General features: G+C 42.7%; 2 protein-coding genes and 2 non-coding genes across 5 annotated transcripts in view; 3 read left to right on the plus strand and 1 right to left on the minus strand.

Moving 5' to 3' along the window:
- The window catches only part of NDUFS1 (NADH:ubiquinone oxidoreductase core subunit S1), a 29,686-nt gene extending 13,156 nt beyond the window's left edge, over positions 1 to 16,530 (minus strand). Inside the window, exons 1-12 of one of the 2 annotated variants that reach the window (XM_058549673.1) lie at positions 16,460 to 16,530; positions 13,199 to 13,263; positions 11,590 to 11,681; positions 9,077 to 9,184; positions 7,825 to 7,901; positions 7,115 to 7,196; positions 6,893 to 7,023; positions 6,262 to 6,447; positions 3,404 to 3,538; positions 2,622 to 2,736; positions 1,716 to 1,861; positions 1,240 to 1,368 (exon numbers count right to left, since the gene is read on the minus strand). In XM_058549673.1, coding sequence (XP_058405656.1) covers positions 1,240 to 1,368; positions 1,716 to 1,861; positions 2,622 to 2,736; positions 3,404 to 3,538; positions 6,262 to 6,447; positions 6,893 to 7,023; positions 7,115 to 7,196; positions 7,825 to 7,901; positions 9,077 to 9,184; positions 11,590 to 11,681; positions 13,199 to 13,259 — 1,262 coding nt within the window. In that variant the 5' untranslated portion in view covers positions 13,260 to 13,263; positions 16,460 to 16,530. Of the gene's footprint in view, positions 1 to 1,239; positions 1,369 to 1,715; positions 1,862 to 2,621; positions 2,737 to 3,403; positions 3,539 to 6,261; positions 6,448 to 6,892; positions 7,059 to 7,114; positions 7,197 to 7,824; positions 7,904 to 9,076; positions 9,185 to 11,589; positions 11,682 to 13,198; positions 13,264 to 16,459 lie in introns of those variants that run through there. The other variant, XM_058549674.1, reaches the window with a different exon arrangement.
- Positions 16,531 to 16,977: 447 nt separating this feature from the next.
- Positions 16,978 to 19,860, plus strand: EEF1B2 (eukaryotic translation elongation factor 1 beta 2). The gene is made up of 6 exons (XM_058549675.1): positions 16,978 to 17,142; positions 17,427 to 17,549; positions 18,540 to 18,666; positions 18,940 to 19,006; positions 19,422 to 19,547; positions 19,661 to 19,860. The coding sequence occupies exons 1-6, from the start codon at positions 17,063 to 17,065 to the stop codon at positions 19,813 to 19,815; spliced, it is 678 nt and encodes a 225-aa protein (XP_058405658.1). The 5' UTR covers positions 16,978 to 17,062; the 3' UTR covers positions 19,816 to 19,860.
- Positions 18,778 to 18,856, plus strand: LOC131411092 (small nucleolar RNA SNORD51). Its single transcript, XR_009221486.1, has one exon. It is a non-coding gene; the product is annotated as a small nucleolar RNA SNORD51 (small nucleolar RNA).
- Positions 19,155 to 19,287, plus strand: LOC131411094 (small nucleolar RNA SNORA41). The gene has a single exon (XR_009221488.1). It is a non-coding gene; the product is annotated as a small nucleolar RNA SNORA41 (small nucleolar RNA).
- Positions 19,861 to 24,856: the final 4,996 nt, after the last annotated feature.

A 24,856-nucleotide genomic window follows, 5' to 3' on the forward strand; every position in this document is an offset into this window, starting at 1 on the left:
ACTGTAATTTTAGAATAAATGATCTGTAGTTTCTATTTTGCCATATTTACACAGCAGAGCAATTATCTTTTACTTATCCATTAAAGTCATTTAAATATGGTTCATGAAAATAAACTACATTATTCATATTTATTCTCTGTGTCAGGGAAGTATGGCTCCAGCTCCTCCAAAAATAGTTATAAATTCGGTGACCATCTATTCTGGTTTGTTTGAGACAGTGCTGGTTTTTACCTGTTATCCTGGAGTAATTAACAACTCCCCCTTTCACTCTCAACAGTGTCCCAGTTTAGACAATAAATTATATGACTGAGCTATTCATATAAGTCTCTAAGATATAAAACGATGGAGAGGCATCCTACAAAATAACTGTCCTGTGCTCTTCAACAAAATGTCAACAAAGAGGACTGAAGAGCCATGACACTAATTACAACGTGTGACTCCTGGGCGGGAAAAGAGCGATTATAAAAGAGCTTATGGGAAAACTGGTGAAATCTGAATATAAACTGCGGATTAGATAATAAAATTATACTATTAATACTAAATTCTTGATTATTTAAGAAAATGTCCCTTGTTCTTAGGAAATCCACATAAGAGTATATAGGAATAAAAGGGCATCATGTCCACAACTTACTTTTCAAGTGATTCAGAAAATTACATTCAAACATATACATACATGGAGAGAGAATAATAAAAGAAATGTGACAAAATGTTAACACCGGTTAATCCAAGTGAACAGTATACAAAAATGAGTATACAAAGACCATTTCAAGCATCTTGAATTATTTCAAAATAAGAAGATAAAAAATTAAAAGATCAGCAGAGGGTAAGGAGGGGAATGGATCTGTTAGAAATTGCCCTCCAGGCACTGGCCTGGTGGTACAAGTGGTTAAATGCGCGCGCTCCACTGCAGTGGCCCGGGGTCCGCCAGTTCGGATCCCAGGCGTGCACCGATGCACCGCTTGGCAAGCCATGCTGTGGCGGCGTCCCATATAAAGTGGAGGAATATGGGCACGGATGTTAGCCCAGGGCCAGTTTCCTCAGGAAAAAAAAAAAAAAAGAGGATTGGCAGATGTTAGCACAGGGCTGATCTTCCTCACACACACACAAAAAGAAATTGCCCTCCAATTATCTGTCAGTCTCACTCCTACTAAGACTATTAGGAATCAACTAAAATAGCCATTTTTCATATACAAAACAGATTATATAAATATTTTTAAAACCCTGTATATTACTACTAACCTCTTTCGAATTCTAGCATTAAATAGCGGTGCCTCAAAACGTGGATTTGTACCAACCAGAAGGAGAACATCTGCCTCTTCCACACCAGCAATTGTAGTATTAAGAAGATAATTGGAACGCAAATCTGTGCTAGAAATACAAAACAAAAAATGCACGTTTACTTTAAAACTAATACACACTAACAATCCATGGAATATTCTCATGTCAGGAAACCCATGGCACTCCAAAAATTTTTATGGACAAAAAGAAATTTATGAGGTCTTCCTAAATTACCTCAACATTTCAGATACCTATTAATAACTGGATTCTCCAATTCCTGGTTTGACTTTGGTCTATATGTGAAAATAAACTGGTGGGTATGTTGGAGAATCCAAGTTGTTGCATATCAGTCACTGATGCCATAGATATGTTGGTTTATACAGAAATTGTAACCAAAAAAAAACCAAAGGCCTAGATCCTAGCTTCCTATTTCTTACCCAGCTCCTGCAGTGGGGAAGACCTCTTCAGTGCATAGGGTGTCAGAGTCCACTCTGTTAAGCAGATCTTTGAGAGCTACTAGGGCTTCAGCATCTACCAAGCCACCTGCAATTGCTGCCACATCCTTGCCTTGAAAACTCTGCAACTAGAAATGGATGAAAAGATATCACCAAGAAACCGTCATTCAGCAAAGACCACAATGAATTCCTCAGAAAACAAAACAATAATCATTTTCAAGTACAAAAAAAAGCAACAAACTTCTGACTAAAAGTTTTACACCAATTATTGATTAATATAAAAGTGAGAAGCAGAGGTGTATGTGGGGCCAAGGTTGGAGGGAAGCTGTTTTAAATTAGGAACAAAAGGTCCTGAGAATGAGGTCTGGAGGGTAAAGACTGTGGAGTTATAGTTAAACACAACTTCTTCTGAGGTATCTGCTACTCCCTCAAGTCCTTTATGTATGTTGCCTTTCTCTGACCAAAGCCATTCCCTCCATTTTTGCTCTGGCAAGCTCATCTTCACTCTGGACTTTGCCTAAGGAGCCACCTTATCTAGGAAGGCATCCCGTTATGCTAGCCTCCGTTAGGCACCCCTCCTATGAGCTCTCTCATAGGCACCCCTCCTATGAGCTCTCTCATATATCACTTCCCGCACAACTACCCACAGCAGCGTATGATAACTGCCCAATTATGCATCTGTCTCTACTACAAGACTGTGGGAGGCAGGGACCATGTGTCAGTAGTCTTCACATCCCTATATCTAGCATGACATCTGGCATAAACACTCATTAAATGGAAGGTAAGCCCGGTAAGAGGAAAGAAGCAAAGAGACACAAATCCCCTCTTCACTAAGAAAATGTCCCTTGAAAATCACAAATACTATTTATTCTCATTTCAATTTTTTACCTTTCCAGCTACACGAGAGAGTGCATCCTCCCAGGAGGTATAGGTTAAAAGCCCTTTTTCGTTTCTGACCATCGGCTCGGTAAGTCTTTGACGTTTCAGCCCATCATAGGCAAATCTAGATAACAGAAATTACATCATTTGTAGAATCTTGCTTAAGATGCAACTATAATTTTCAAGTTTAAAATCTAAAAGGAATGTTAATTAAATACAGTATTGGTTAAAGAGTCAAATAGAATAATAAATGCCTGGATAAAATAACTATTCCAGGTTTTTTTAAAGATGAACTAATAAATATTTTATGAATATCACCTAAAACTAAAACACCATCTAAAAGGTTTGAGTTCTTATCATTTATTTTCAGCTACCTCAATAATCTTAAAATTACAACACAAAAAATCAGATAGCTGAATAAGCCAAATCATTTTTATTTTTAAAACTGAGTACCTCTAGATATTTTATCAAAATTATGTTGGCAAACTCTAACTTATATTTAGCTTCTTTTCTCCAATGAACAAAATGAACTAGATTAAGTTATCTTAATCTACTTCAATTTCTCCCTCTGGGACAAAAAACAATATTTCTCAAAGGTAATATGAAAGCTAGTGATATACCCAGGACTACTAATGTCAGTTTTGTCCAAATCGCTACAAAAACAATCCAGATTTCAAGTCTATATTCATTCATTAATTTGCAAATATTAAAGATAGCTCTTTAAAACTAAAATTATTATAAAATTTCCTTTAAATCAACTGCAAAAGGTAGGAAAACAATGTAGCATTTACCTGGTTTTATCAGAGATCCACTCTTCATTGATGTCCTCATGCATCCTTGGCAAAATCCTCATGACCTCTCCCGTTCTGGTGCTTACCACAATATTACTTCCGACTGCATCCATTACATCAACGGATTCTGTCTTTCTAAGAAAACAAACACATGTATTTACTGTGTTGATTTTGAGACTAAGGACAAAGTTTCTGTTACCCGGCTTACCAAAACCAAAAAATTTTACAATTACTTTCCTTTCTGAATTTCTTAATAATGGACCTCAGAGGAACTGCAATAAAACAATATACCCTCATCTTTGAATACATCACATAAATTCCTACTGCAAAATGAAGACTTTAAAACTGTTATCTAATACAGAAGCCAACTGAAAGGGCTCCAAATGGCCAAATCTGGGACAATTTGAGTATCAAAATAAATAACAAGAGGGGGAGATTTCTGGGTATGGCTGATTAAGGAGTTTGACAAATCCTCCCACCACAGAGCAAAAAGCAAGCTAGACAAAATTAACAAAAACGATCAATTCAGCACTTTGGAAATCTACCAAAGGCATATAACATCACAAGCAGCTTTGATGTGTGGAAAACTGAACTTTGAGTAAGAATAGTGAAAATCAGTGGTGTTCTGGCTAAGGGCTATTTTTGTCCCCTTTCCCACCACCTTGAACTGGAGGTTTTGCCAGGATGGGAAGACGGGAGCTTCTTTTCTGCAGATAAGACTCACTCAATCTGGAGCAAGGGGCAAAGGTGTCTGTGGAAGTGATATCTGGGAGGTGACTGAGCTGAGGAGAGCCAAGGGTCTCCTAGCCTGAGGCTGCAGTCATAGTCGTCCGGACAAGCATTCCTAGTGGAGGCTGTGCATATGTGCAGCTGAGACCAGAGAGGGCCCAAGCTGTTCATACACTCCTGGACAACACTGAGACCCAAAGGGCCCTGTGGAAAGCACAAGCTGGGCAGACTTGAAAACAGCCTGAACTTGGAATGTGCTCCTCTATGCACACACAGATCCACTGGCAGAATATGGAAGCCTTATTGGCTCAAAGTATTTTAGCACGATCAACATCTAACTACTAAGCTTTGCAGACATAGGAGCAACCCCTAAGAAGCCCTGCTTAAAAACAAAAACAAAAATATTAAAATATGTTCAAATAACTAAGGAAAATCATGTTCAAAAAATTAAAGGAAACTACGATAATCACAAATCAACAAGTAGAGATTCTCAGTAAGGATACAGGAAATTATAAAAAAGAACCAAAAAGAAATTCTGGAGTTGAAAAGTACAATAACTATAATAGGGGCAGGCCCCGTGGCTTAGCGGTTAAGTCCGTGCGCTCCGCTACTGGCGACCCGGGTTCGGATCCCGGGCGCCCACCGACACACCGCTTGTCCGGCCATGCTGAGGCCGTGTCCCACATACAACAACTAGAAGGTTGTCCAGCTATGACATACAACTATCTACTGGGGCTTTGGGGAAAAAAAAGAAGGAAAATCGGCAATAGATGTTAGCTCAGAGCCGGTCTTCCTCAGCAAAAAGAGGAGGATTAGCATGGACGTTAGCTCAGGGCTGATCTTCCTCACAAAAACAAAACAAAACAAAAAAAATAGCTATAATAAAAAAATTTACTACAGGGGCTCAACAGCAGATTTCAGATGGCAAAAGACAGAATGAATGAACTCAATGACAGATCAATAGAAATTATCCAATCTGAAGAACAAAGAGAAAAAAGATTTAAGGAAAATGAACAATGTCTCAGAGACCTGTGGGACAACAGGCACAGCAACATACGTATTATCGAAGGCCCAGAAGGAGAGGAGGAAAAATTCTCTACTTAAACATCTCAGTTATGTACTGTTCCCCAACCCTGCCCCTCAAACCTTTTGTATATGTAAATACATGGTTTAAAATTTGGAATTTTAAGATACTCCCTTCTACTCTGGTCGGAATTTAAAAATTGGAGGGCAATTTGATGACATGTTTCTAGAACCTTAAAAATATTCAACTACTACTCCATTTCTTGGTTTAATGAGAAAAATCAGAGATAAAGAAAATTATGAATATACATGTTTATCATAGATTTATAATTATAAAGAAATAGAAACAAATGAACTGTGTAATAATAGGAACTGGTTAAACACTGTATGATATGTCCACATGGCTGAAAACTTAATATACACTGAAAGGAGGCTAAATTTTAAAAATCAAGACAATTTTACTCCTTGGAAGAAGAAGTGAATAAAATAATTTTGTGGTTAAGGAAGAACCTGGCCACTCACTTCCAAAAAGAATTGCCCATGCAAACACTGTGCATAGCAGCAGAGCACTGTCTGATACGTACTGTAAGAAGAGAGGATGGTGCAAAAACAGGGTTCTGCTCTGCTGTCCACAGGGTCACTAGGAGTCGGAATCAACTCAATGGCACTAACAAAAACTTTGCAATTAATTTCCAAGAAAACTACAATTAATTTGCACAGGTTCATTCTATCCTTCAATCTAACTACTTATCTTCCATTAAAAGTGTTTTACTTAAAGCAAACAAAAACTTAGCAGACCAAAACAATTAGAACTCAAGAAAAAAATGAATCTTAAATATATATATATATATTTTTCGGTGAAGAAAATTGGCCCTGAGCTAACATCTGTGCCCATCTTCTTCTTTTTGTATGTGGGACATCATACAGCATGGCTTGATGAGCAGTGTGTCGGTCCGCGCCCAGGACTTGAACCTGCAAACCCCAGGCCACCGAAGTGGAGAGCGCAAACTTAACCACTACGCCACTGTGCTGGCCCTTGAATTTTTTTTAATAGTAGCAAATTAAAGGACAAAAAACAAATTGTAAAAGAATACAACGATGAATACCTTGTTTCCCAAGGCCGTGCAGTAAAGGCATAGGGCTTAGAGGTCAGGGCACCTACAGGGCAGATATCAATGATATTCCCAGACAGTTCAGACATGAACATCTTTTCAATGTATGTGCCAACTTGCATATCATTTCCTCTGCCTGTTGTTCCCAAATCATCTACTCCTGCAATCTCACTTGCAAACCTGCAAGATAAAAATGTACCATCAAATTGTCGAATCCAACAAAACTGCCTCCTTTCCTATTCATGATCACAGAGATAATGATTTTTGAAACACTAAAAAGATATGAGTCTATTTTCAATGCTGAGCAGTCCTTGAATAAAAATTAATCCAATAAATGTTTGCATTTAATTGAGGTAAAGAGAATATTGCACAAATCATAGATGTAGAGCTCAACAAGTTATCAGAGTTAATGCTTCTAGATTGTGATTTTTAAATTCAACTGAGGTTGATATTAACTGAAAAGTGACCCACTTATTCAGTTTATTGGTTTATGCAAATAATATTAAAAACATCTCTCTTCTCCCACCAAAGTTGCCATTCTTTCCAGTGTTGTTATTCCTCCAAATTTTGCGAACGTTAAGTAAGTATACAAATGATAGTCCAGAAGAGAGAGGGAAAAAACTACCTGATGCAGCGAGTGCACTGTATACACCTGGTCATGATGGTCTTCACCAAAGGCCCAATGTTCTTGTCCTCCACAGCACGCTTCCCCTCTAAAAATCGGCTCCTATCACTTCCAAACATCATGGACTGGTCCTTAAGTAGATCACAAGAGAGTTCATCTAATGCTGCTAATGAAAGTAAAATTTGAGACAATCAAAAAGATTTACGAAATTAGACTATATACCTGCAGATCACATTCACCTCCTTGGTCACAAATAGGACAGTCCAGTGGGTGATTTGCTAATAAGAATTCCATCACACCCTCTCTGTATGGAAAATTGTAATAGATAAAATGACACAAATTGCTGGCACTCAAAAATGGTTTACATATAGGCTATTTAAATAACCTCTGCAGATGTATGCTCTGATAAAGTTAGTATTCACTTTACATTTATTATCAGAAATGCCAATGAAACTATCATTTAAGTAATATTAAATGCACAATGTAAAGAATGCTTACAAGAGTCTAGAATCAAATATCATTAGAGAACCTACAAAATTATAACTTTTAATAGAATTATCAAAAGTTGCTGGTCTTCAGAAAACACTTGCATTAATTCAAACAAAAACACACACGCAAATGCAAAGCAAAACCAAACAGAGTCAGTACAGTACAGTTATACATCACTGCAATAATCTCAGTTCAAGAAGCCCTAGAAGTTGAGCAAGTTACTAAACAAGAGTTTTCAATGCCAATCCCACTCTAGGCTCAAAACTATAAACCTCTGACTTCATCTTCTCTACTGTGTACTCTCTTCCACTGCTCCTGGAAGCCAGCACATCAATTTCTTCAGAGTTTGATACTGAATTTCTCATCTACAGAAAGGTCTAAATACTGAAATGTGCAATTTTCTGCTCTGAGAAAAGTTACTACCCCGAGTAATAATAAAGTACCTGGCTTTCTTAGACTTCTCTGAGTTTGTCAGGATATTCCAACCTTTCATTACTGGCATGGCACAAGCAGCTACAACCTGGAATTTCAATGGAAAAAACCTGTAAGTATTTGTATTTATTTGTAATTATAAGTAACTCAGTATATAAAAACATCAAATTATACATTTGAAAGCAAGCAAAAAGAGTTTTATGGTTTTTTTTTTTTCTGGCGAGGAAGATTGGCCCTGAGGTAACCTATGTGCCAATCCTCCTCTATTTTGTACAGGGGATGCTGCCACAGCATGGCCTAACCAGCAGTGTGTAGGTGCACACCTGGGATCCGAACCTGCAAACCCTGGGCCGCCAAAGCAGAGCGTGTGAACTTAACCACTCCGCCACCAGGCTGGCCCCTAGAACAGAGTATTTCTGAAGATTGAATTTTTTAGTTTTCATATTCATAATATGATTATCTGGCGCTTTACATTTCTCTTAGAAACAAATAAGACATCCTACTTCTTAATTTTTTTCTAATAGTCAATATAATTTTTTATAAGAGGCTCTGAAACAGAACATCAAATAACTGTGTTTTGATTAGCAGACAATGCTGAATTAAAATTGCATAAGCCAAAATGAAATTAAGCTGAAAATGAACCTCTTCACTGCAACCCTTTTTTCTAGTGAAAACAGCACAGCACAAGACTACTAATGTGCTGCTTGGCAACTCCACACCCTAGTTGTATCACAGACAGCCACTCAGAAATATGGACAGCTGTTAAGAAGTCACCTTTAATTTCTAAATCTGTTACAATTACATAGCACTTGCTTTTTTTTTTTTGGTGAGGAAGATTAGCCCTGAACTAACATCCATTGCCAATCCTCTTTTTGCTGAGGAAGATCGGCCCTGGGCTAACATCCGTGCCCATCTTCCTCTACTTTATATGTGGGACGCCTGCCACAGCATGGCTTGATAAGCGGTGTGTAGGTCCACGCCCGAGATCCGAACCTGTGAACCCCTGGCTGCGGAAGCAGAGCACGCGACCTTAACCACTACACCACTGGGCCGGCCCCAGCACTTGCTTTTATAAAGCACTTTCATCGATGTGCTTCCAGTTCTGAAAGAAGAGAATCAAGTGTGCAGAAAATAAATTTATAGATAGAAGTACACAGGGCTAGATTCTCCACCACAACAACATTGATTCTAAACAAAGTTTGCTGCGAGATTTAACGTTTTCTACCTTCTACAGCATGGTGTGGAATTTTAGGTATCATGTACCTTAGGAGCTTTCTCAATTTCAACGAGGCACATCCTGCAGTTCCCAGCAACAGACAACCTTTCATGATAACAGAATCGAGGGATCTGCATGCCAACCTTCTCACAAGCCTAGAAAACAAAATAAAAAAATTTTGCATTGGAATAACCTGATCTTACCCTTGTCTTGCCTAAACACAGAAAAAAATGAGGCCATCTCCTACCTATCTTATTACTCGTCTCTATAAATATCGGTATCTTCATTCATTCTTACTTCATCCCTGAAGAGATTTTCCTCTTTCTTTGCTCTTGATTGCAACCCGTCTGCTCTGAAGCCGCCTCTTTAAGTATCCTCAGCATGCCTACCCCTTACATGGAAAAAACTGGATGAAGTCTCCTCAGACTGTGCTGCAGGCTGGACTCCCCACTTCCACTCTGAACCACTGTCCACAGACGCCCCCTTCAAACTCTGTCCTAGTGGCTTCATACCCGGACCTCCTCTTTGCCAAGCGCTCCTCCTTTGGATCAGAGACTCCACTGCACACCATCTAGCTGGCTATGATCTCGTTCTAGTTTTGGCCCCATATACCCCACCAAGGACTCACACTCCCACCGTGGCTGAACCTCTTCCCGGTTCCTGTTTGCCTAGTAAGGGGGATTAGTCCTGCTTTACCAATTATCACTCCTTCTCTGAGCCCATAAACATATTCAAATTCCCTCTAGAGTTAGTTCTTCTATCCAGACCCCTCACTCTAAAGCAAGCTCATCAATATCCAATGTTTGTTTGTGTTTTTTTGTTTTTTTTTTTGTGAGGAAGATCAGCCCTGAGCTAACATCCGTGCTAATCCTCCTCTTTTTGCTGAGGAAGACCGGCTCTGAGCTAACATCTATTGCCAATCCTCCTCCTTTTTTTCCCCAAAGCCCCAGTAAATAGTTGTATGTCATAGTTGCACATCCTTCTAGTTGCTGTATGTGGGACGTGGTCTCAGCATGGCCGGAGAAGCCGTGCATTGGTGTGCGCCCAGGATCCCAACCGAGCTGCCAGTAGAGGAGCATGCGCACTTAACCGCTAAGCCACGGGGCTGGCCCAATATCCAATGTTTTCACTACTTAGTCAGCAAAAATGTATCGAGTCTTCCTATGTGGTAGATGCAGTGGGTACAGGAGTAAGCAAGACAGACATTATTCCAGCCTTCGTACTAGCTCACATCCCATGTGAAGATTACACCCAAGCCTTCATCTGTAGCCTTGACAGTCCTCCACTTCTCTAAGCTCTAGACTTAAATAGGCATTTGCACGTGTATACTCCATAGGCAGTTAAAATTCAACCTAATTCTGGCCCCCCACTATACATCCCCAAATTAGCTAACAAAGCCAGAAACCATAAAAATTCCTCTGTGCTTCATCATTCTTAAAAATCTGTCTATCTATAACCCCCTCTCCCTTGAATCTACCCTCTTGTTTTCATCCTCATTGCTACTATCTGTTTTAGGTCTTTTCATTTCCCGCTCCACTACGGCAACATATTCTTTTCTTCTTTCTCACTCCAGTCTTGTTCTTCTCCAAATCATCATCCTTTACAGTCCCGGTCATACTGCCTAGTAGGCATGAAAACTCTCGATGGGTCAAACTAGAAGCTGTTTAGTATGGCTTCTTTATCTAGTATGACATATATCTTCTTTCCTGACTGGACCTTCCCTACCAGAATAAACTTGATTTCCTGTTATCCCATCTTCTACATACACCTTACGTTCCAGGAATACCAAACTATTGGAAGATTCCTTGTCAACATATAAACACCTATTCATTCTTTAAAATCTCCTCAGGTATCACCCGAGACACCCCGAACATCTCTTTCTACCACCTCTTGTACCTGCTAAAATATTCTGCACTGTACCTTGAACATACTTTTGTTATATATTTATTGTTTACACGTCTATGCCTGGCAGATAGCCTAGAAATGACGGCTAAAATGAATAAAGAGCATTTATCTCTGTAATTAACTTGCAGGTGAAATGAAGAATCACTTTTCCATGACCAACTTTCTTAGTTCTGGAGGAATCTGGAGAAATTAAACGTTTAGGGCACGAATTCAAGAACGTACTACCCTCCACTTACCTGCTTTGTAAGACACATTCCTAGAAATATTACTAAAAATAGCCTACATGAAAGTGAAAAGCATCAAGCATGCTCACAACAAAGGTTACTTTTTTCCTAAAACTTACCTATTATTAAGTAATTCTTTTAGGCAATTTCAAATTTCTTAATGGGTACTTGTTTGTAAGGCAGAAGTGAAACAAAAGAACTGCCACCATCCACTGAGAAAGTCAGAGACAGATAAATGACAGCTTACTTTGAAATGCTAAGATTGCAAATCAAACATTTTCATATAATTTTACCATCTATAGTTCTGTTATATAGCATTTATCAAGGAATCTTGAAAACTTTAAGAGAAAAACAGTATAAAGGAAATAAATTGGAATTTTTTAAAAAAATCAGAACACACACAAAAGTAAAGAATCAGAACATATGCCTACTTGGAGCACGGTAGTTCCCGGTTCCACCATGACAGACCGGCCATCAACAAATACTTCAATCAAGTTGCTTGCTGCTGTGGCACTTGTTCGAACTGACCATCAAAAACATTGAGGTGAAAAATAAATTAACAAAGTTGGATTTATTACAGCAGAGGATAATGGATTAAATCTAACCTACAAGCCTAAAATTTCCCCTCATTTTATACTATTCCTTTCTATTCCTCTGGATGCAAACTTTTAAAATATTGAATTAGAAAAAAGCTTTTCCAATCTTAAATACCAAACAGAATATAGCTATCTACTTTTTTTGGTGAGGAAGACTGGCTCTGAGCTAACATCTGTGGCAAGTTTCCTCTATTTTGTATGTGGGACACTGCCACAGCATGGCTTGATGAGCGGTGTGTAGGTATGCACCTGGGATCCAAACCTACGAACCCCGGGCCGTCGAAGCAGAATTCGTGAACTTAACCACCTCACCAGCTGACCGGTCCCAATATAGTTGTCTACTTTTAATAAATACCACTGAAAATATGTACATGGGAAGACAACTTTTCAAAAGCAGAATGACTGCATTTTCCATTTTGGCACTGATGGGCAGTTCCTACCACTTTCTATTCCATGATAATTTCGGGTTTTTTTCCTGACTTTTTTTTTGTTTGTTTGTGAGGAAGACCAGCCCTGAGCTAACATCTATTGCCCATCCTCCTCCTTTTTTTATTTTTTCCCCAAAGCCCCAGCAGATAGTTGTATGTCATAGTTGCACGTCCTTCTACTTGTATGTGGGACGCAGCCTCAGCACGGCCGGAGAAGTGGTGTGTCGGTGCGCACCCGGGATCCAAACCCGGGCCGCCAGTAGCGGAGCGCGCGCACTTAACCGCTAAGCCACCAGGCCAGCCCCTATTCCATGATAATTTCTATAAACCGTTCAAGGTAAACTTATATTTTGAAAATTATTCTATTCAACTTGGGTCATGTGTTTCCATTTTGTGTGTGTGTGTGTGAGGAAGATGGGCCCTGAGCTAATATCTGTCAATCCTCGTTTTTTTTGCTGAGGAAGACTGGCCCTGGGCTAACATCCATGCCCATCTTCCTCTACTTTATATGGGACGCTGCCACAGCATGGCTTGACAAGCAGTGCGTCGGGGCGCGCCCGGGATCCAAACCGGCAAACCCCGGGCCGCTGCAGCAGAGCGCAGGCACTTAACCGCTTGTGGTAGCAGGCCAGCCCATTTGTTTCTATTTTTATTTAAAACATACTATGGGTTTAGGGTCTTTCAAGAAACACCGACCTATGAATTTATAAAAAAAAGTCTAGGGGCCGGCCCGGTGGCGCAAGCGGTTAAGTGCTCCGCTCCGCTGCGGCGGCCCGGGGTTCGCTGGTTCGGATCCCGGGCGCGCACCGACGCACTGCTTGGTAAGCCATGCTGTGGCGGCGTCCCATATAAAGTGGAGGAAGATAGGCACCGATGTTAGCCCAGGGCCGTCTTCCTCAGCAAAAAAAAGGGGGAGGATTGGCGGATGTTAGCTCAGGGCTGATCTCCTCACAAAAAAAAAAAAAAAAAAAAATGTCTAGTACCCACAAATGCAAATTAAAAAAAAAAATACTCACCACATCCTTTAGGAGACTTAGAAAGGCCTACCAAGGCCCTTCTTACAGATATCCTTAACATAGTGCTAAGAATAAAACAAAGAAGAGTTATGTTATTGTAGGAAAAATAACCCTAATTATAGTCTTTTTGGTACTATTTTATGGTTCTAAAGCACTTCACATACATTATTTCATTGAACATTCACAAGTCCTGATATTTTCCCCCAAATTCCATAGATGAGAATACTCAAGTCTCAGAGAGATGAACTGATTTGTACAATGTCAAGGAGCTAAGAAGGAGCAGCTGGTGTATAAATTTGGGTCTTCTGATTCTATGTCAAGGACAATTTTGTTGTTTTTAACCATCAACAAATGATCAAACTTAAAACACTACTATATAATAACATAAACTTAAAGAACAGTGAGCTTATCATTAACAGCTAGGTAAAATAAAGCCTACCCTTCTGCCTTCGTTTCCTTGCACTATGCTTTCTAATGTTCTATGTGTCTGGAGTGCCATTTTCTGTGCTGAGTACTACATTTATCTTACAGATGTGCAAAGATCTGTTTATGTCTGTTCTACCCTCATTGCCTTAGGAACTTCTCGAACCTATCTTCAGTGCCTATCCCCAAGGCTGGCACATGGTAAGCTCTAAGAGCAGTTCTCAACCAGACACAATTTTGCTTCCCTGGGAATACTTGGCAATGTCTGGACACCTTGCTTGTTGTCACGACTCGGGGAAAGCTACTGGCATCTAGTGGGCCGAGGCTAGGGTGCTGCTAAACATCTTACAATGCACAGGACAGTCCCCCATAATAAAGAATTATCCAAAATGTCAACAGTGCTGAAGTTGAGAAACTCTGCTCTAAAAAGTCTGCTGAATTACTGAAATAAATGGGAGTTGATTGTATAAAGAACACTAATTAAAGATAAACATAAGCAAACAAAGAAAAATCATCTGAACGTTTAGTTTTTGTCCATTCACTTGATCATATGGGCTAAACATCTAAATTATAATTTTTCATTTGGAACTTTTAAAAATGAAAATTATATGATCAGAATGCATCGACATAAAGAATTTTGAATGTAAAGAAAATGGAAACTAGCACATATACATAAGTTTTTGTGTGTGTGTGTGAGGAATATTACCCCTGAGCTAACATCTGTTGCCAATCTTCCTCTTTTTTTTTTCTTTTTTCTCCCCAAAGCCCCAGCACATAGTTGTGTATCATAGTTGTAGAGTTGTAGCTCTTCTACGTGGGACGCCACCTCCACGTGGCTTGATGAACCGTCAGTAGGTCCGCGCCCAGGATCCAAACTGGCGAAGCCTGGGCCGCCGAAGCCCAGGCCACATGAACCTAACCAGTTACTACGCCACCAGGCCGCCCCATATATACATAAATTTTAAGCATTAAGTTTCAGATACCCATTATAAATGGCGTATAATAGGAAATTCATTAACTCAGACTTAGATAATTCATAAAATTCATTAATTCAGCATTTGTGGTACTGAATTCACAGACATCAAGTCTGTCACCTACTAGTGAGTGATGTGTGGTAAATCAGAGTTTCTGCTTCTTTATCTATAGAGCAAGAAAACTATCCTTCCTCGCCTACGTGTAACTAGTAGGACTTCAATAAACGTTAAACGTTAAAGCTGGATTTAGGTGGTATCAGCCACTCAAGACCAGCTTTAAGGTGCTCTTTTGTGCTCCTTCTCTTCACTATCAGCACACAATGTGTATACATCTTTACTATTCCACCTACTAAACTGGAGGGTAGTAATCAATTTTACTACCTACTAAACTTTTAAGTTCCTTGACAAGAAATGTTGCACTTTGGTAATTTCTCTTTATTGAAGACCTAGCACCAAATCCTTGGGAATATAACCATCAAATAGCCTTATCGCCAAGTTCCAGAATGAGTAGCATCTCTATTAAAATCTATTGATATCAATGTAAAGGTAAACCTGAACTTGTTGAATTCGAGTAATGACAGATTCCAAATCAAGAATCAGTACTTCATACAACAACGTAAAAACTGTAATACTATTATTTTGTTTGTCTCCAATAGAATATAAAAGTAGTGCCCACTTTAGCCAGGAAATCAACCAGAACTAGGCTGTCTGTTGAGAATCCAGCATCAAATGGAGTACTGCGTAGCCCTAACATAAGAAATACAGACTTGCAGAACTTTGATAGGTACTTTACACATACTTAGCCACCACGTAAGAACGGAAATCACCATCTCTAAGATGGGAAGACGTTAATGACCAATCATTTCTAAAAGTAGACAGACGCTTTTTGGTATAGGGACACTACTACTCCACGTACCCTGCATCCTCCCTCTTCCCTCCCTCCAAGGCACTACCCTATTCCAGGCCACCGCCATCTCCTGCCTGGACTATTACGATGGTCCCCGACAAGTCTCCAGGCCTCCACACTGTCCCACAGCCTCTCCCCTCTTCCCAGGGGCTGTGGCCTCACACTGACATGCTCTTCCCTCATATCTTTCTGGCCCCTCCTCACCCTTCAAATTTTAGCTTACAAGCCATTCCTCAGGGAGACTTTCCTTCACCAGCCTATCTACATCTCCTAACTCCTGCCCCGTCGTATCACCCATTTAATCCTCCAGGCACTCATTTCTGGCTTACGCTAGACGTTCAATCACTACTGCTGACTGAGTTCCAGCTCCAATCTCTGGCCGTAACCTCCACTTCCCGGAATCAAACATGCAGGCGCTCCGGCAGCCCTCTACACGCCGCTTCACGCACACGCGATTCGGTGAAAAAATGACATTCCGCAGAACACAACCGACGCCCCTTCACCAAAACAGCTCACCAGACTCTTTCTACGCCGCGGTCTCCAGCGCGCACCGGCCCCGAGAACGTCCGCCCGTGCCCTGGCCCGCGGGCGACCTTGGCGCCCCGGCGAGCGTCCTTTCCCCAGCGTCCCCGGGAAGGGACAGCGGGGCCGCCCGACGCGGTCAGACGCAAAGCCGGGACCAGAGCACACACCCGCAGGGCGGCGGTCCCCGGGCAACAGCGGCCGACGCCGCGCGGCACCGGGCACGGACAGCGCGGGGAAGCCTCGGGGCTGAGGCCCAGGCCACCCTCTCCGACGGCGGAATGCCCGCCCGCCCTGCACAGCGACGGCCACCAGCGGCGCGGGCCCAGTCAAGGACAGGCGGAGGATGGGGCGCCCGGGCACAGGAAACAGCTCGTCCAGACGTCAACTCCCGCGGCCGAGGCCCCTCGGCCTCCCCACCAAACACGACCTCACCTCGTCCCTGCCGCCGCCGCCGCGGCCGCCCGCACAACCGTCCGCGCCCAGCCGACCCTCCAAGGCCGCCCGCTTATTCAATATGGCGGCCTCGGCGCCCTCCGTCAGCCGCGCCTGGGAACGGCAAGCCAGGAGGGACGCAAAGCCCCTATTCGACAACGTCCGGCAGAGCCTGAGTTCGGCAATTTCCGTCAGCTCGACAGGGGGCGGGGCAGAGGGTGCAGCAGCCGGGCACGGCGGCCCCGCAGTTCCGCCGGAAGTGGCGGGAGGCTGAGGCGGAGCGTCTTCGGTCATCTCCGGTGCCTCAAAGGGCGGTTCGTATAATCTTCGGAGCCTTGGCGGTACTAATTTAAGGAATACCTCTTATTCATTAATTTCCAGACAAACAAAGGTCCGCGGGTAGCTTGTGGGCCGTCTAATTCAGAGCCCCCAAGCTCTACGTTGGGGAAGGAGACTGTGAACGCACTCTGACCTTTAACCTCGGCCTGTGCGGGGAGGGAGGTGCCACCCTCTATATAAGGCGCTTTCCGGCCTTTTGCGGCCCTTTTTCCGCCGCCGCGCAGCGCTCCGCTCTCGGTGCCGCGCAGCCCGCCCGGCCACGCCATGGGTTTCGGGGACCTGAGGAGCGCCGCCGGCCTCCAGGTGCTCAACGACTACCTGGCGGACCGGAGCTACATCGAGGGGTGAGGGCCGCCGCGCGGGGCCGGGAGGCGGGGCGCGGGCCGGGGCCGCGCGTCTTCCGCCGCTGGCTCCCCGGGCGCCGGGCCTCCGCGCGGGCAGCGTCCCGCGGGCCGGTCAGACCGCGGCCTCGGCCCCGGGAGGGCGGGCGTCCTGGGGACGGCGCACGGCCGCGGAGGCCGGCTCAGGGCTGGTCTCCGACGGGGGCTAAGGCGGCCGGTGGCGTCGGCGGGTCCCCCGTGTGCCGGGCCCTGGCTGTCCTCTAAAGCCTGCGTAATTGTCGCCGCAGGTTCGTGCCGTCGCAGGCCGACGTGGCCGTGTTCGAGGCGGTCTCCGGCCCGCCCCCCGCCGACCTGTGTCACGCCCTGCGCTGGTACAACCACATCAAGTCCTACGAGAGGGAGAAGGCCAGGTGAGTTCTCTGGAGGATGGGGGCCCTTCCGGGCTTGAGGGTGTACCCGACTCGGTGGTTCTCTCTCGGTGAGTGCGAAGCGAAGAGCACAACCGAGGCCGCAGTGGGTGAGGAGAGATCTGTAGTGTGCACAGGCGCGGGAGGACACCGGGGTGGCTCCCAATGCAGTGTGCCCCCGCCTCAGTGCCGGTGGAGGCTGCACAGACAGCAGGGCATGACAGGTTTATTCGTGACAGCTGCTCCTTCGGGGCGCATGCAGCAGGGCGCCTGCTGTTACATACATCCACGATCTGAATGTGGCTGTGGACCCTCCCAGGGGAGGACGAGATGACTTTAGGACGCCTAGTGCGGGAACATTTTGCAGAGGCCTTGCTGCAAACGTATAAGTTTCTCTGCAAGATACCAACATCTGTGAAACTGGGACATGAATTTCTGCAAAATATTTGACAGACCATGTCGTTGATCAAATTCTCAGTAACTCTTCCTTTGCGTGGTTCGTTGGTCACAAATGCAGCCTTTTCATGTGACAAATGGGACTCAGGCTACATTAGTTTTCTTGGGAAGTTACGAACTAAACGTCTTTGTGACTTTAGAAGGCCAAGAGACTGAAACGCTCCGTTTTGTTAGGAAACAGGTAGAACATGGGCAGCAGCAGTTCAACTTTTCCCCACTCTGCCTTGCCACTGTGCTGGCCCTGACCTGGGGGCCCACCTCTGGGTTGAGATGGGGGGCTCATTCATTCAGTCCTTGGCCATTCTTCTGAAACTGCCAACAAGGGTGGAAGTTTGGGGACATGGATCCCGTGCACTACTCAAATACTCATTCTGAAAGAGTAAATCATAGTGTTGAATGTGGTGTCTCACATGCTACTATTGTTTGTTGGGTGAGGAGTTAAAACATATAAAACTATCTGGGAGTGTTGAAGGGTAAATTCTTAGTACAAAAGGAGTCTGTTGATAATAGTGAAAACAAGTTCAAATTTTTTTCAAGCCTGCCAGGAGTGAAGAAGGCTTTGGGCAAGTACGGCCCTGCTGATGTGGAAGACACCACAGGAAGTGGAGCTACAGATAGTAAAGACGATGATGACATTGATCTCTTTGGATCTGATGATGAAGAGGTATGCAAAAATTGATGTGCTGTGTGTTGTGCTTAAGCACAGGCTCTGTGGCCACATTGCCTGGGTTTGAATCCTGGCCTCACTTTATTACCTGCCTTTTAAAAATTCTCGCTGGTTACATGATGAATAAAATCAAATCACCATCTTTCGGCTGAGCTCGTGATGGATTTGCTTTTTTCTGATAAAGCTGGTCTTTGTTGTGTGACCCCACCAGCTTTAAGCTGAGCAACAACCAGCTTTGTGAAATGTATTAATTTTTTTTTTTTTTTACAGGAAAGTGAAGAAGCGAAGAGGCTAAGAGAAGAACGCCTTGCACAGTATGAGTCAAAGAAAGCCAAGAGTAGGTCATTTTATGATTTAACTTCATTCATTTCATGGTAATGTGAGTAATCTTTTCAAAGACTGATTTGCAAAGTAGTTTCCTCCCCATTTGTTGAATGGGTCAGTGTTTCAGCACCTTCTGTAGAGGTGGTTCTTCCTTAAAAAACTTCCACAGCCACTGGGCTGCAGCTGTTCTTACGGTGGCAGTTGTGGCATTCCTCTGTGGGAAAGAAACTGTTGCACAGTTAAACTCCTCTTTCTTTGCAAAACAGAAAGTGGGCACGTGTGTGACAAACACAAGATGTATCATGTAGTTTTGTGTGGGTAAGGAGATGACTGTTTCAAACAAATTAAGATTTGTTAACTTTCTTGGGCTAGGGTGAAAAAATATGGTTGAGTATTTGGATAATGTTGTTTTTTGTACTTTTTCGTAGAACCCGCACTTGTGGCCAAGTCTTCCATCCTGTTAGACGTGAAGCCTTGGGATGACGAGACAGATATGGCCAAACTGGAGGAGTGTGTCAGAAGCATTCAGGCAGACGGCTTGGTCTGGGGCTCCTGTGAGTTTACTCTCTGCTTGTTGAAACTGGCATCTGGAATTTGCATGTAAGTTTCAACCTTTATTAATCAATAAGACATTTCTAACTAAGATTTTTCTTAATGCTCTTTTCAGCTAAACTAGTTCCAGTGGGGTATGGAATTAAAAAACTTCAAATACAGTGTGTAGTTGAAGACGATAAAGTTGGAACAGATATGCTCGAGGAGCGAATCACTGCCTTTGAGGACTATGTACAGTCCATGGATGTGGCTGCTTTCAACAAGATCTAAAATCCATCGTGGATCGTTGCCCTTAAATAAAAGCTTGAAAGACAACCCTTGACTCTTGACTCTTAAATAGGAGGGTGGTGTTTATTCTTTCCGTTTTGAGGGAAGAAATTCAGTAGATAGGTAATTCATAAACAATATAAATTTGGGTTGGCATTCTTGTTAGACATTAGCCCAAAAGAGGGGAAACTACCTATTACAAATACTGTGAATACACGTAGATGTCGAGTAGATTATATAAACAAATTAATAGAAATGGACTAAATTTTAGTATAATTTCTGTATCCATTAGTGATATCCTCAGCAAGCAGGATGGTACCACTTTTACCACAATATTTCAAGTTTCCATGTTTGCTTTGTTTTTAAAAGAAATCAGGGAGCTAAAACTTCACTTGTGGACATTTTGTATTGAGTTCTAATTTTAGATGATTGGCACTGTGGGTTTATAATGGCTCCAACCTTGGCCTTTGGAGGGGATTACAAAGTTATTTAATATCTGAGTTGGTTCTCAATAGGAATATTGGGAATACTTTAAAGAATTGCAAATGAGTCATTATAGTTAGTGCTTAGGACAATACCGGGCACATAGTGAATAACATCAATTATTTGCCGAATAGTTAATAAAACATTTGGAGGTGAATGACAGGACTAAGACCTTTTCTGATTAAGCAGTCAATGACTTAAAGGGCCAACGAAGTAATTTGTAACCTGGCGTCTTGGAGTTGGGGCTTACTTGTGACTGAAAAAAATGACACAATTACAAAGCCCACCTGAAAATGATGTCAAATGTTATGAGATGGGATGTGCAACGTTAGTAAAAGACCCATAACCCAGAGGAGGGAACCCAGATTCCTGGAGTTTGTCATGAATTTGTCAAGGCAGTTGTTGCAAATTGATAGAATGCCTCATGGACGGTTGAGGGAGAACTTGTTTTAAGTGTTGGGAATGTGATTGGAGGGGCGTTGGTTCCTGGAAGGGGGGATATATAGGTCATTAATTCCTTGGCTTGGGTGTGGAGGTGGGACCAAGTGGGACATTTTACTTGGATTTGGAAATGGATTGATCCTCTTAGGAGGTGGGACCTCAGTGCTGAGGTGCTGCAGGTTAATGTACTGAGATGAGGGCGAGGTGTTGAGTCAAATGATAGTCAAATACTGGAAACAGCTGCATTTTAACAGTTACATTGGGTTATATGGCCTATTTGATTATATTTTCTGACAGTAGCAGTTTTTACGAAAGTAGAGTTTGAGGGTTGCTGACCTCTAAAAGTGTCCTTATTTTGTCGTCTGTGTAATCTCTTTGTAGACCAAAGAGATTAAATCATTTGAGGTCAAAATTTTCCTAGCAAAGCCAGACGATGCTGGGTTTTTTTCCTCTCAATTTGATTTTATTTATATGTGACTACCTTGAATGTGGGGAATTGTGTGAATTCTAAGAAAAATTTATTTACTCGGAAATGTATGTAGTGATGACTAAAATCACCTCCACTAAGCGGTATTTAGTCCAACAGACCCAGTCTAAAATCACCAGAGAAATTTTCAGGTTGTCAGTATCATGAGAGCCAGCAGAGGGCAGCACTTCATTTTCTGGAGAACCGGAGAACCTGGGAATTCTGGAAATGCTGCTATGGAGAGATGTAGTAGCTAGTGAATAGTAGCCAAAAGTAATTCACCATCATTGACATGTTAAAGGGATTGAGTACCAGATAGCTTGACCAAAACGTTAAGTATTAAGTAAAATTATTAGCAATAAAAAATTATTAAAAATTTGGTTCAAGATAAAAGGAGTTTAAAAATTCAGAATGGCCAATTAAAACTACAGCTGTCTTGTAAATCTTAAAATGACGATAAAGCACGTGACTTTAAAAACCTTGTCTCCATGGCCTTGAATAGATATATTTAATGGTATCTTAATTACATATTTTAAAAAGTAGATAGTACATTAACATAGTTCAAGGGGCCGGCCCCGTGGCTTAGCGGTTAAGTGCGTGCGCTCCGCTACTGGCGGCCCGGGTTCAGATCCCAGGCGCGCACCGCTGCACCGCTTCTCTGGCCATGCTGAGGCCGCGTCCCACATACAGCAACTAGAAGGATGTGCAACTATGACATACAACTATCTACTGGGGCTTTGGGGAAAAAAAAAAGGAGGAGGATTGGCAATAGATGTTAGCTCAGAGCTGGTCTTCCTCAGCAAAAAGAGGAGGATTAGCATGGATGTTAGCTCAGGGCTGATCTTCCTCACAAAAAAAAAACAGTTCAAAATTCAAGAGGTTATACAGTGAAGTCTCCCCTGTCTCACAGGCCTCCCGTAACCTCCATGAAAGCAACCAGTGTCACAGGTTTAGGTCTTCCAGTCCTAGTGTGAGCACATGCACAGACCGACTAGCACACGACACGCACTTCTGCCCCGTGCATTTTGTCGGTAGAAACAGACTCTTGGAGGTGAGCTCTATCTTGGATGTTCCATGTCAGTACATAAGAAGCTCCCTGATTTTTTAACAGTTGCATCACTCATTGTCTCCTTATTTATCCAAAGCCTATTGGATCTTTAGGTTGCTTTCAGTTTTTGGCAGTTATGAGCAGTGCTCATATTTGCCTGTGAGCCAGTGTACTGATCAACCGCTTTTGAACCAATGGGCCCAGAAATAGGTATACATAGAGGTTTTTTTTGTTTCTGGCTTTGAAGTGGAAGACAGAACAAATAAAAGAGCCCACCTTTTTCTCATGCTCCATAATGTAAGTGATTACAATGACTCTGAAACCTTGGTGGTTTTTCATACTCAGTATCCCTAGCACAGGGCTGGGCACTGTGTGGGAATTCAAAACTGATTCATTTGGTATCACTGTTAGATGCTGTAAAAATACGAAAGGAGAGTTAAGAAAATAACTCTAGGGAGGTGGTTCAAACACAAAATTGTTAAGAAGAAAAGTCATTTTGTGATTAAGCAAGTAATCCGAAAGTTCAGAGGGTCAGGGAAGGCTAGACTTGAATAAAAGTTTTTTAGAGGAATTGAGACTTGAGCTGGATGGACCTTAATCAGTAATTCGTTAAAAAAAAAAAAAAAGAGAGAATGTTCCAGGAGGGTGAGAAAGGCAGAATAATAAGGGCAGGAGTGGGAACAGAGATTGGGAGGCATTTAGACCAGTCGGTCTGGATTTGCAGTGTCAGGCTGGGATTACACAGGGTGGGGCCCGTTGCAGAGGCAGTTGAATTATAGCCTGGCTCATTCCCTGAAGGCGGTGGGGAGCCCTGAAGGTTTCCAAGACACACAATGATGAGACAAAGGCAGACCTCTGACTGGGAGATGGTGTGGATGGAAGCAGAGAAATGAAAGGACTGTTACAACCCTAATGTAAATGGAAATGGCTAAATTACGGCATACAGACTCAATGAAGTAGTTCATGAATTTAATGTAATTATTTTAAAAAGTAATGGAGACTATAGCAACATTGAAAAATCCTTGATTTTTCATTGCCTATTACTATGAAAAGATAAGCTTATGGACAAAGACACAAATACAAAAAGAGTCGCACTAGTGTTTTGAGATATACGTATATATATTTTTCCAAACAAATACAATTTGGCAATGGCAATTAGTGCCCTTAGAATAAAAAAGTAAAAAATACGTGCCTCGTATAAGTTATCTGATCTGACCCCATTACAAGCCTGTGAGATAAACAAGGCAGACGGACGCTGTTACCACTGTGTGTAGATGAGGAAACTGAACTCTGAAAGACGACTTGCTGGATTTTTTACCTAGTGAGCGAGAGGAGGAACTCAAACCAGGTCTTCATAGGCCGGAGGATGTGTTGGCAATGGAATGGAAAGTTCCTCATCTCTGCTTTTAAATTTAATCCTATTTCATCAGTGTAACCCTTGCTTCATACCCTCAGGGAGAGAAGATAAGGTCATGTAAGGGGTAAACTTAAAATGGAAGTTGAGACTGATCGACACACGTTCTCCTGTTACTTGCTCTGTGTGGGTGATAAGAGTTGCATTCAGGAAATGTCCCCAGTGAGAATCTCATTTGGAATGTCATTGGCTTGAATAGCTTTCAGTAAAGTAAAAATCAAAGGAAAATGTCCATAGCCTTCTAACTATGCATCTCAAAAAGAGGTACTGCCTGTGTGGAAGAATACTGAGGAACGATGGGTTACTATTCAGCCCGACGCCAACTTGTGAATCTTCTGTCGTCACTTCGTCCCTGTGGCACTAATGGGTCTAGTCTCTCTTTTCTGAACACAGCCCATGTTTTCCAACCTCTGAACACCTGGTCTTGCTGTGCCGCCTACCTGAAACAGCCTCTTTTCTCACCTGCACTTGGTAAGATTGTAGCCATTCTTCAAGGTGCGCTTCAGATGCCTCTGTCAAGAAGGCTTCTTTGATTCTGCTCCTTCTTGCCCCTGGCAGGCTACCAGCCCGTAATACTTTTTTATAGCACTTATAAACCATCTTGTTTTAAAGTTCTTAGTGTTGTTCCCTTGTTCTTCCTCTGAGGTTTCACGGTCATTCAAGAGGAGGAAGGGAGCTCACGTTTACTGAGCAGTTACTGTTTCAGAAGATGCCAGGAGTTTCGCTGGGTAAATAGAATACCAGCTAGTATCTATCAGGTACTTGTGGGGCTGAGCACCGCTGTATAGGTGCTCTACCTGCATCAACCCATTTAATTTTCACAGTAGCCCTATGTGGCAGGTGCTACTGTTGTTACCAGCATTTTGCAGATGGGGAAAACTGAAGTATAGAAATTTGAATTACTTTAGCCAAAGCCACAGACTTAAGAGGTGTTGGAGCCGTGATTCAAATCCAGATATCCTGCCTCCGGAGGCCTGGGACTTGCCTCTGTTTCAAAGAGCTGCCTCCCCTTGAGGAGGAGACACGTCTATCTCCCTGGGTCCATGCCCCCGGGCCCTGAGCCTGGGATTCTCACTCTCCTCCTGGGCACGGAGCCCCTCGCTTCCTCCCCACGTGGCTTGTGCACGGCCCTTCTCCAGCCCCCCTGTCCTTTCAGTCATCATCCTGCTCTTGGTCATTACACCCCTGGAGA

This window comes from Diceros bicornis, chromosome 10, assembly GCF_020826845.1.
Source record: "Diceros bicornis minor isolate mBicDic1 chromosome 10, mDicBic1.mat.cur, whole genome shotgun sequence".
In the NCBI taxonomy this organism is placed as follows: domain Eukaryota; kingdom Metazoa; phylum Chordata; class Mammalia; order Perissodactyla; family Rhinocerotidae; genus Diceros; species Diceros bicornis.

Excerpts from the sequence above, each read along its gene's own strand:
- EEF1B2 (XM_058549675.1), top strand. The coding sequence starts at position 17,063 with ATGGGTTTCGGGGACCTGAGGAGCGCCGCCGGCCTCCAGGTGCTCAAC. Across the intron at positions 17,143-17,426 it reads GACCGGAGCTACATCGAGGG|GTTCGTGCCGTCGCAGGCCG; the intron begins GTGAGGGCCGCC and ends TTGTCGCCGCAG. Across the intron at positions 17,550-18,539 it reads TACGAGAGGGAGAAGGCCAG|CCTGCCAGGAGTGAAGAAGG; the intron begins GTGAGTTCTCTG and ends ATTTTTTTCAAG.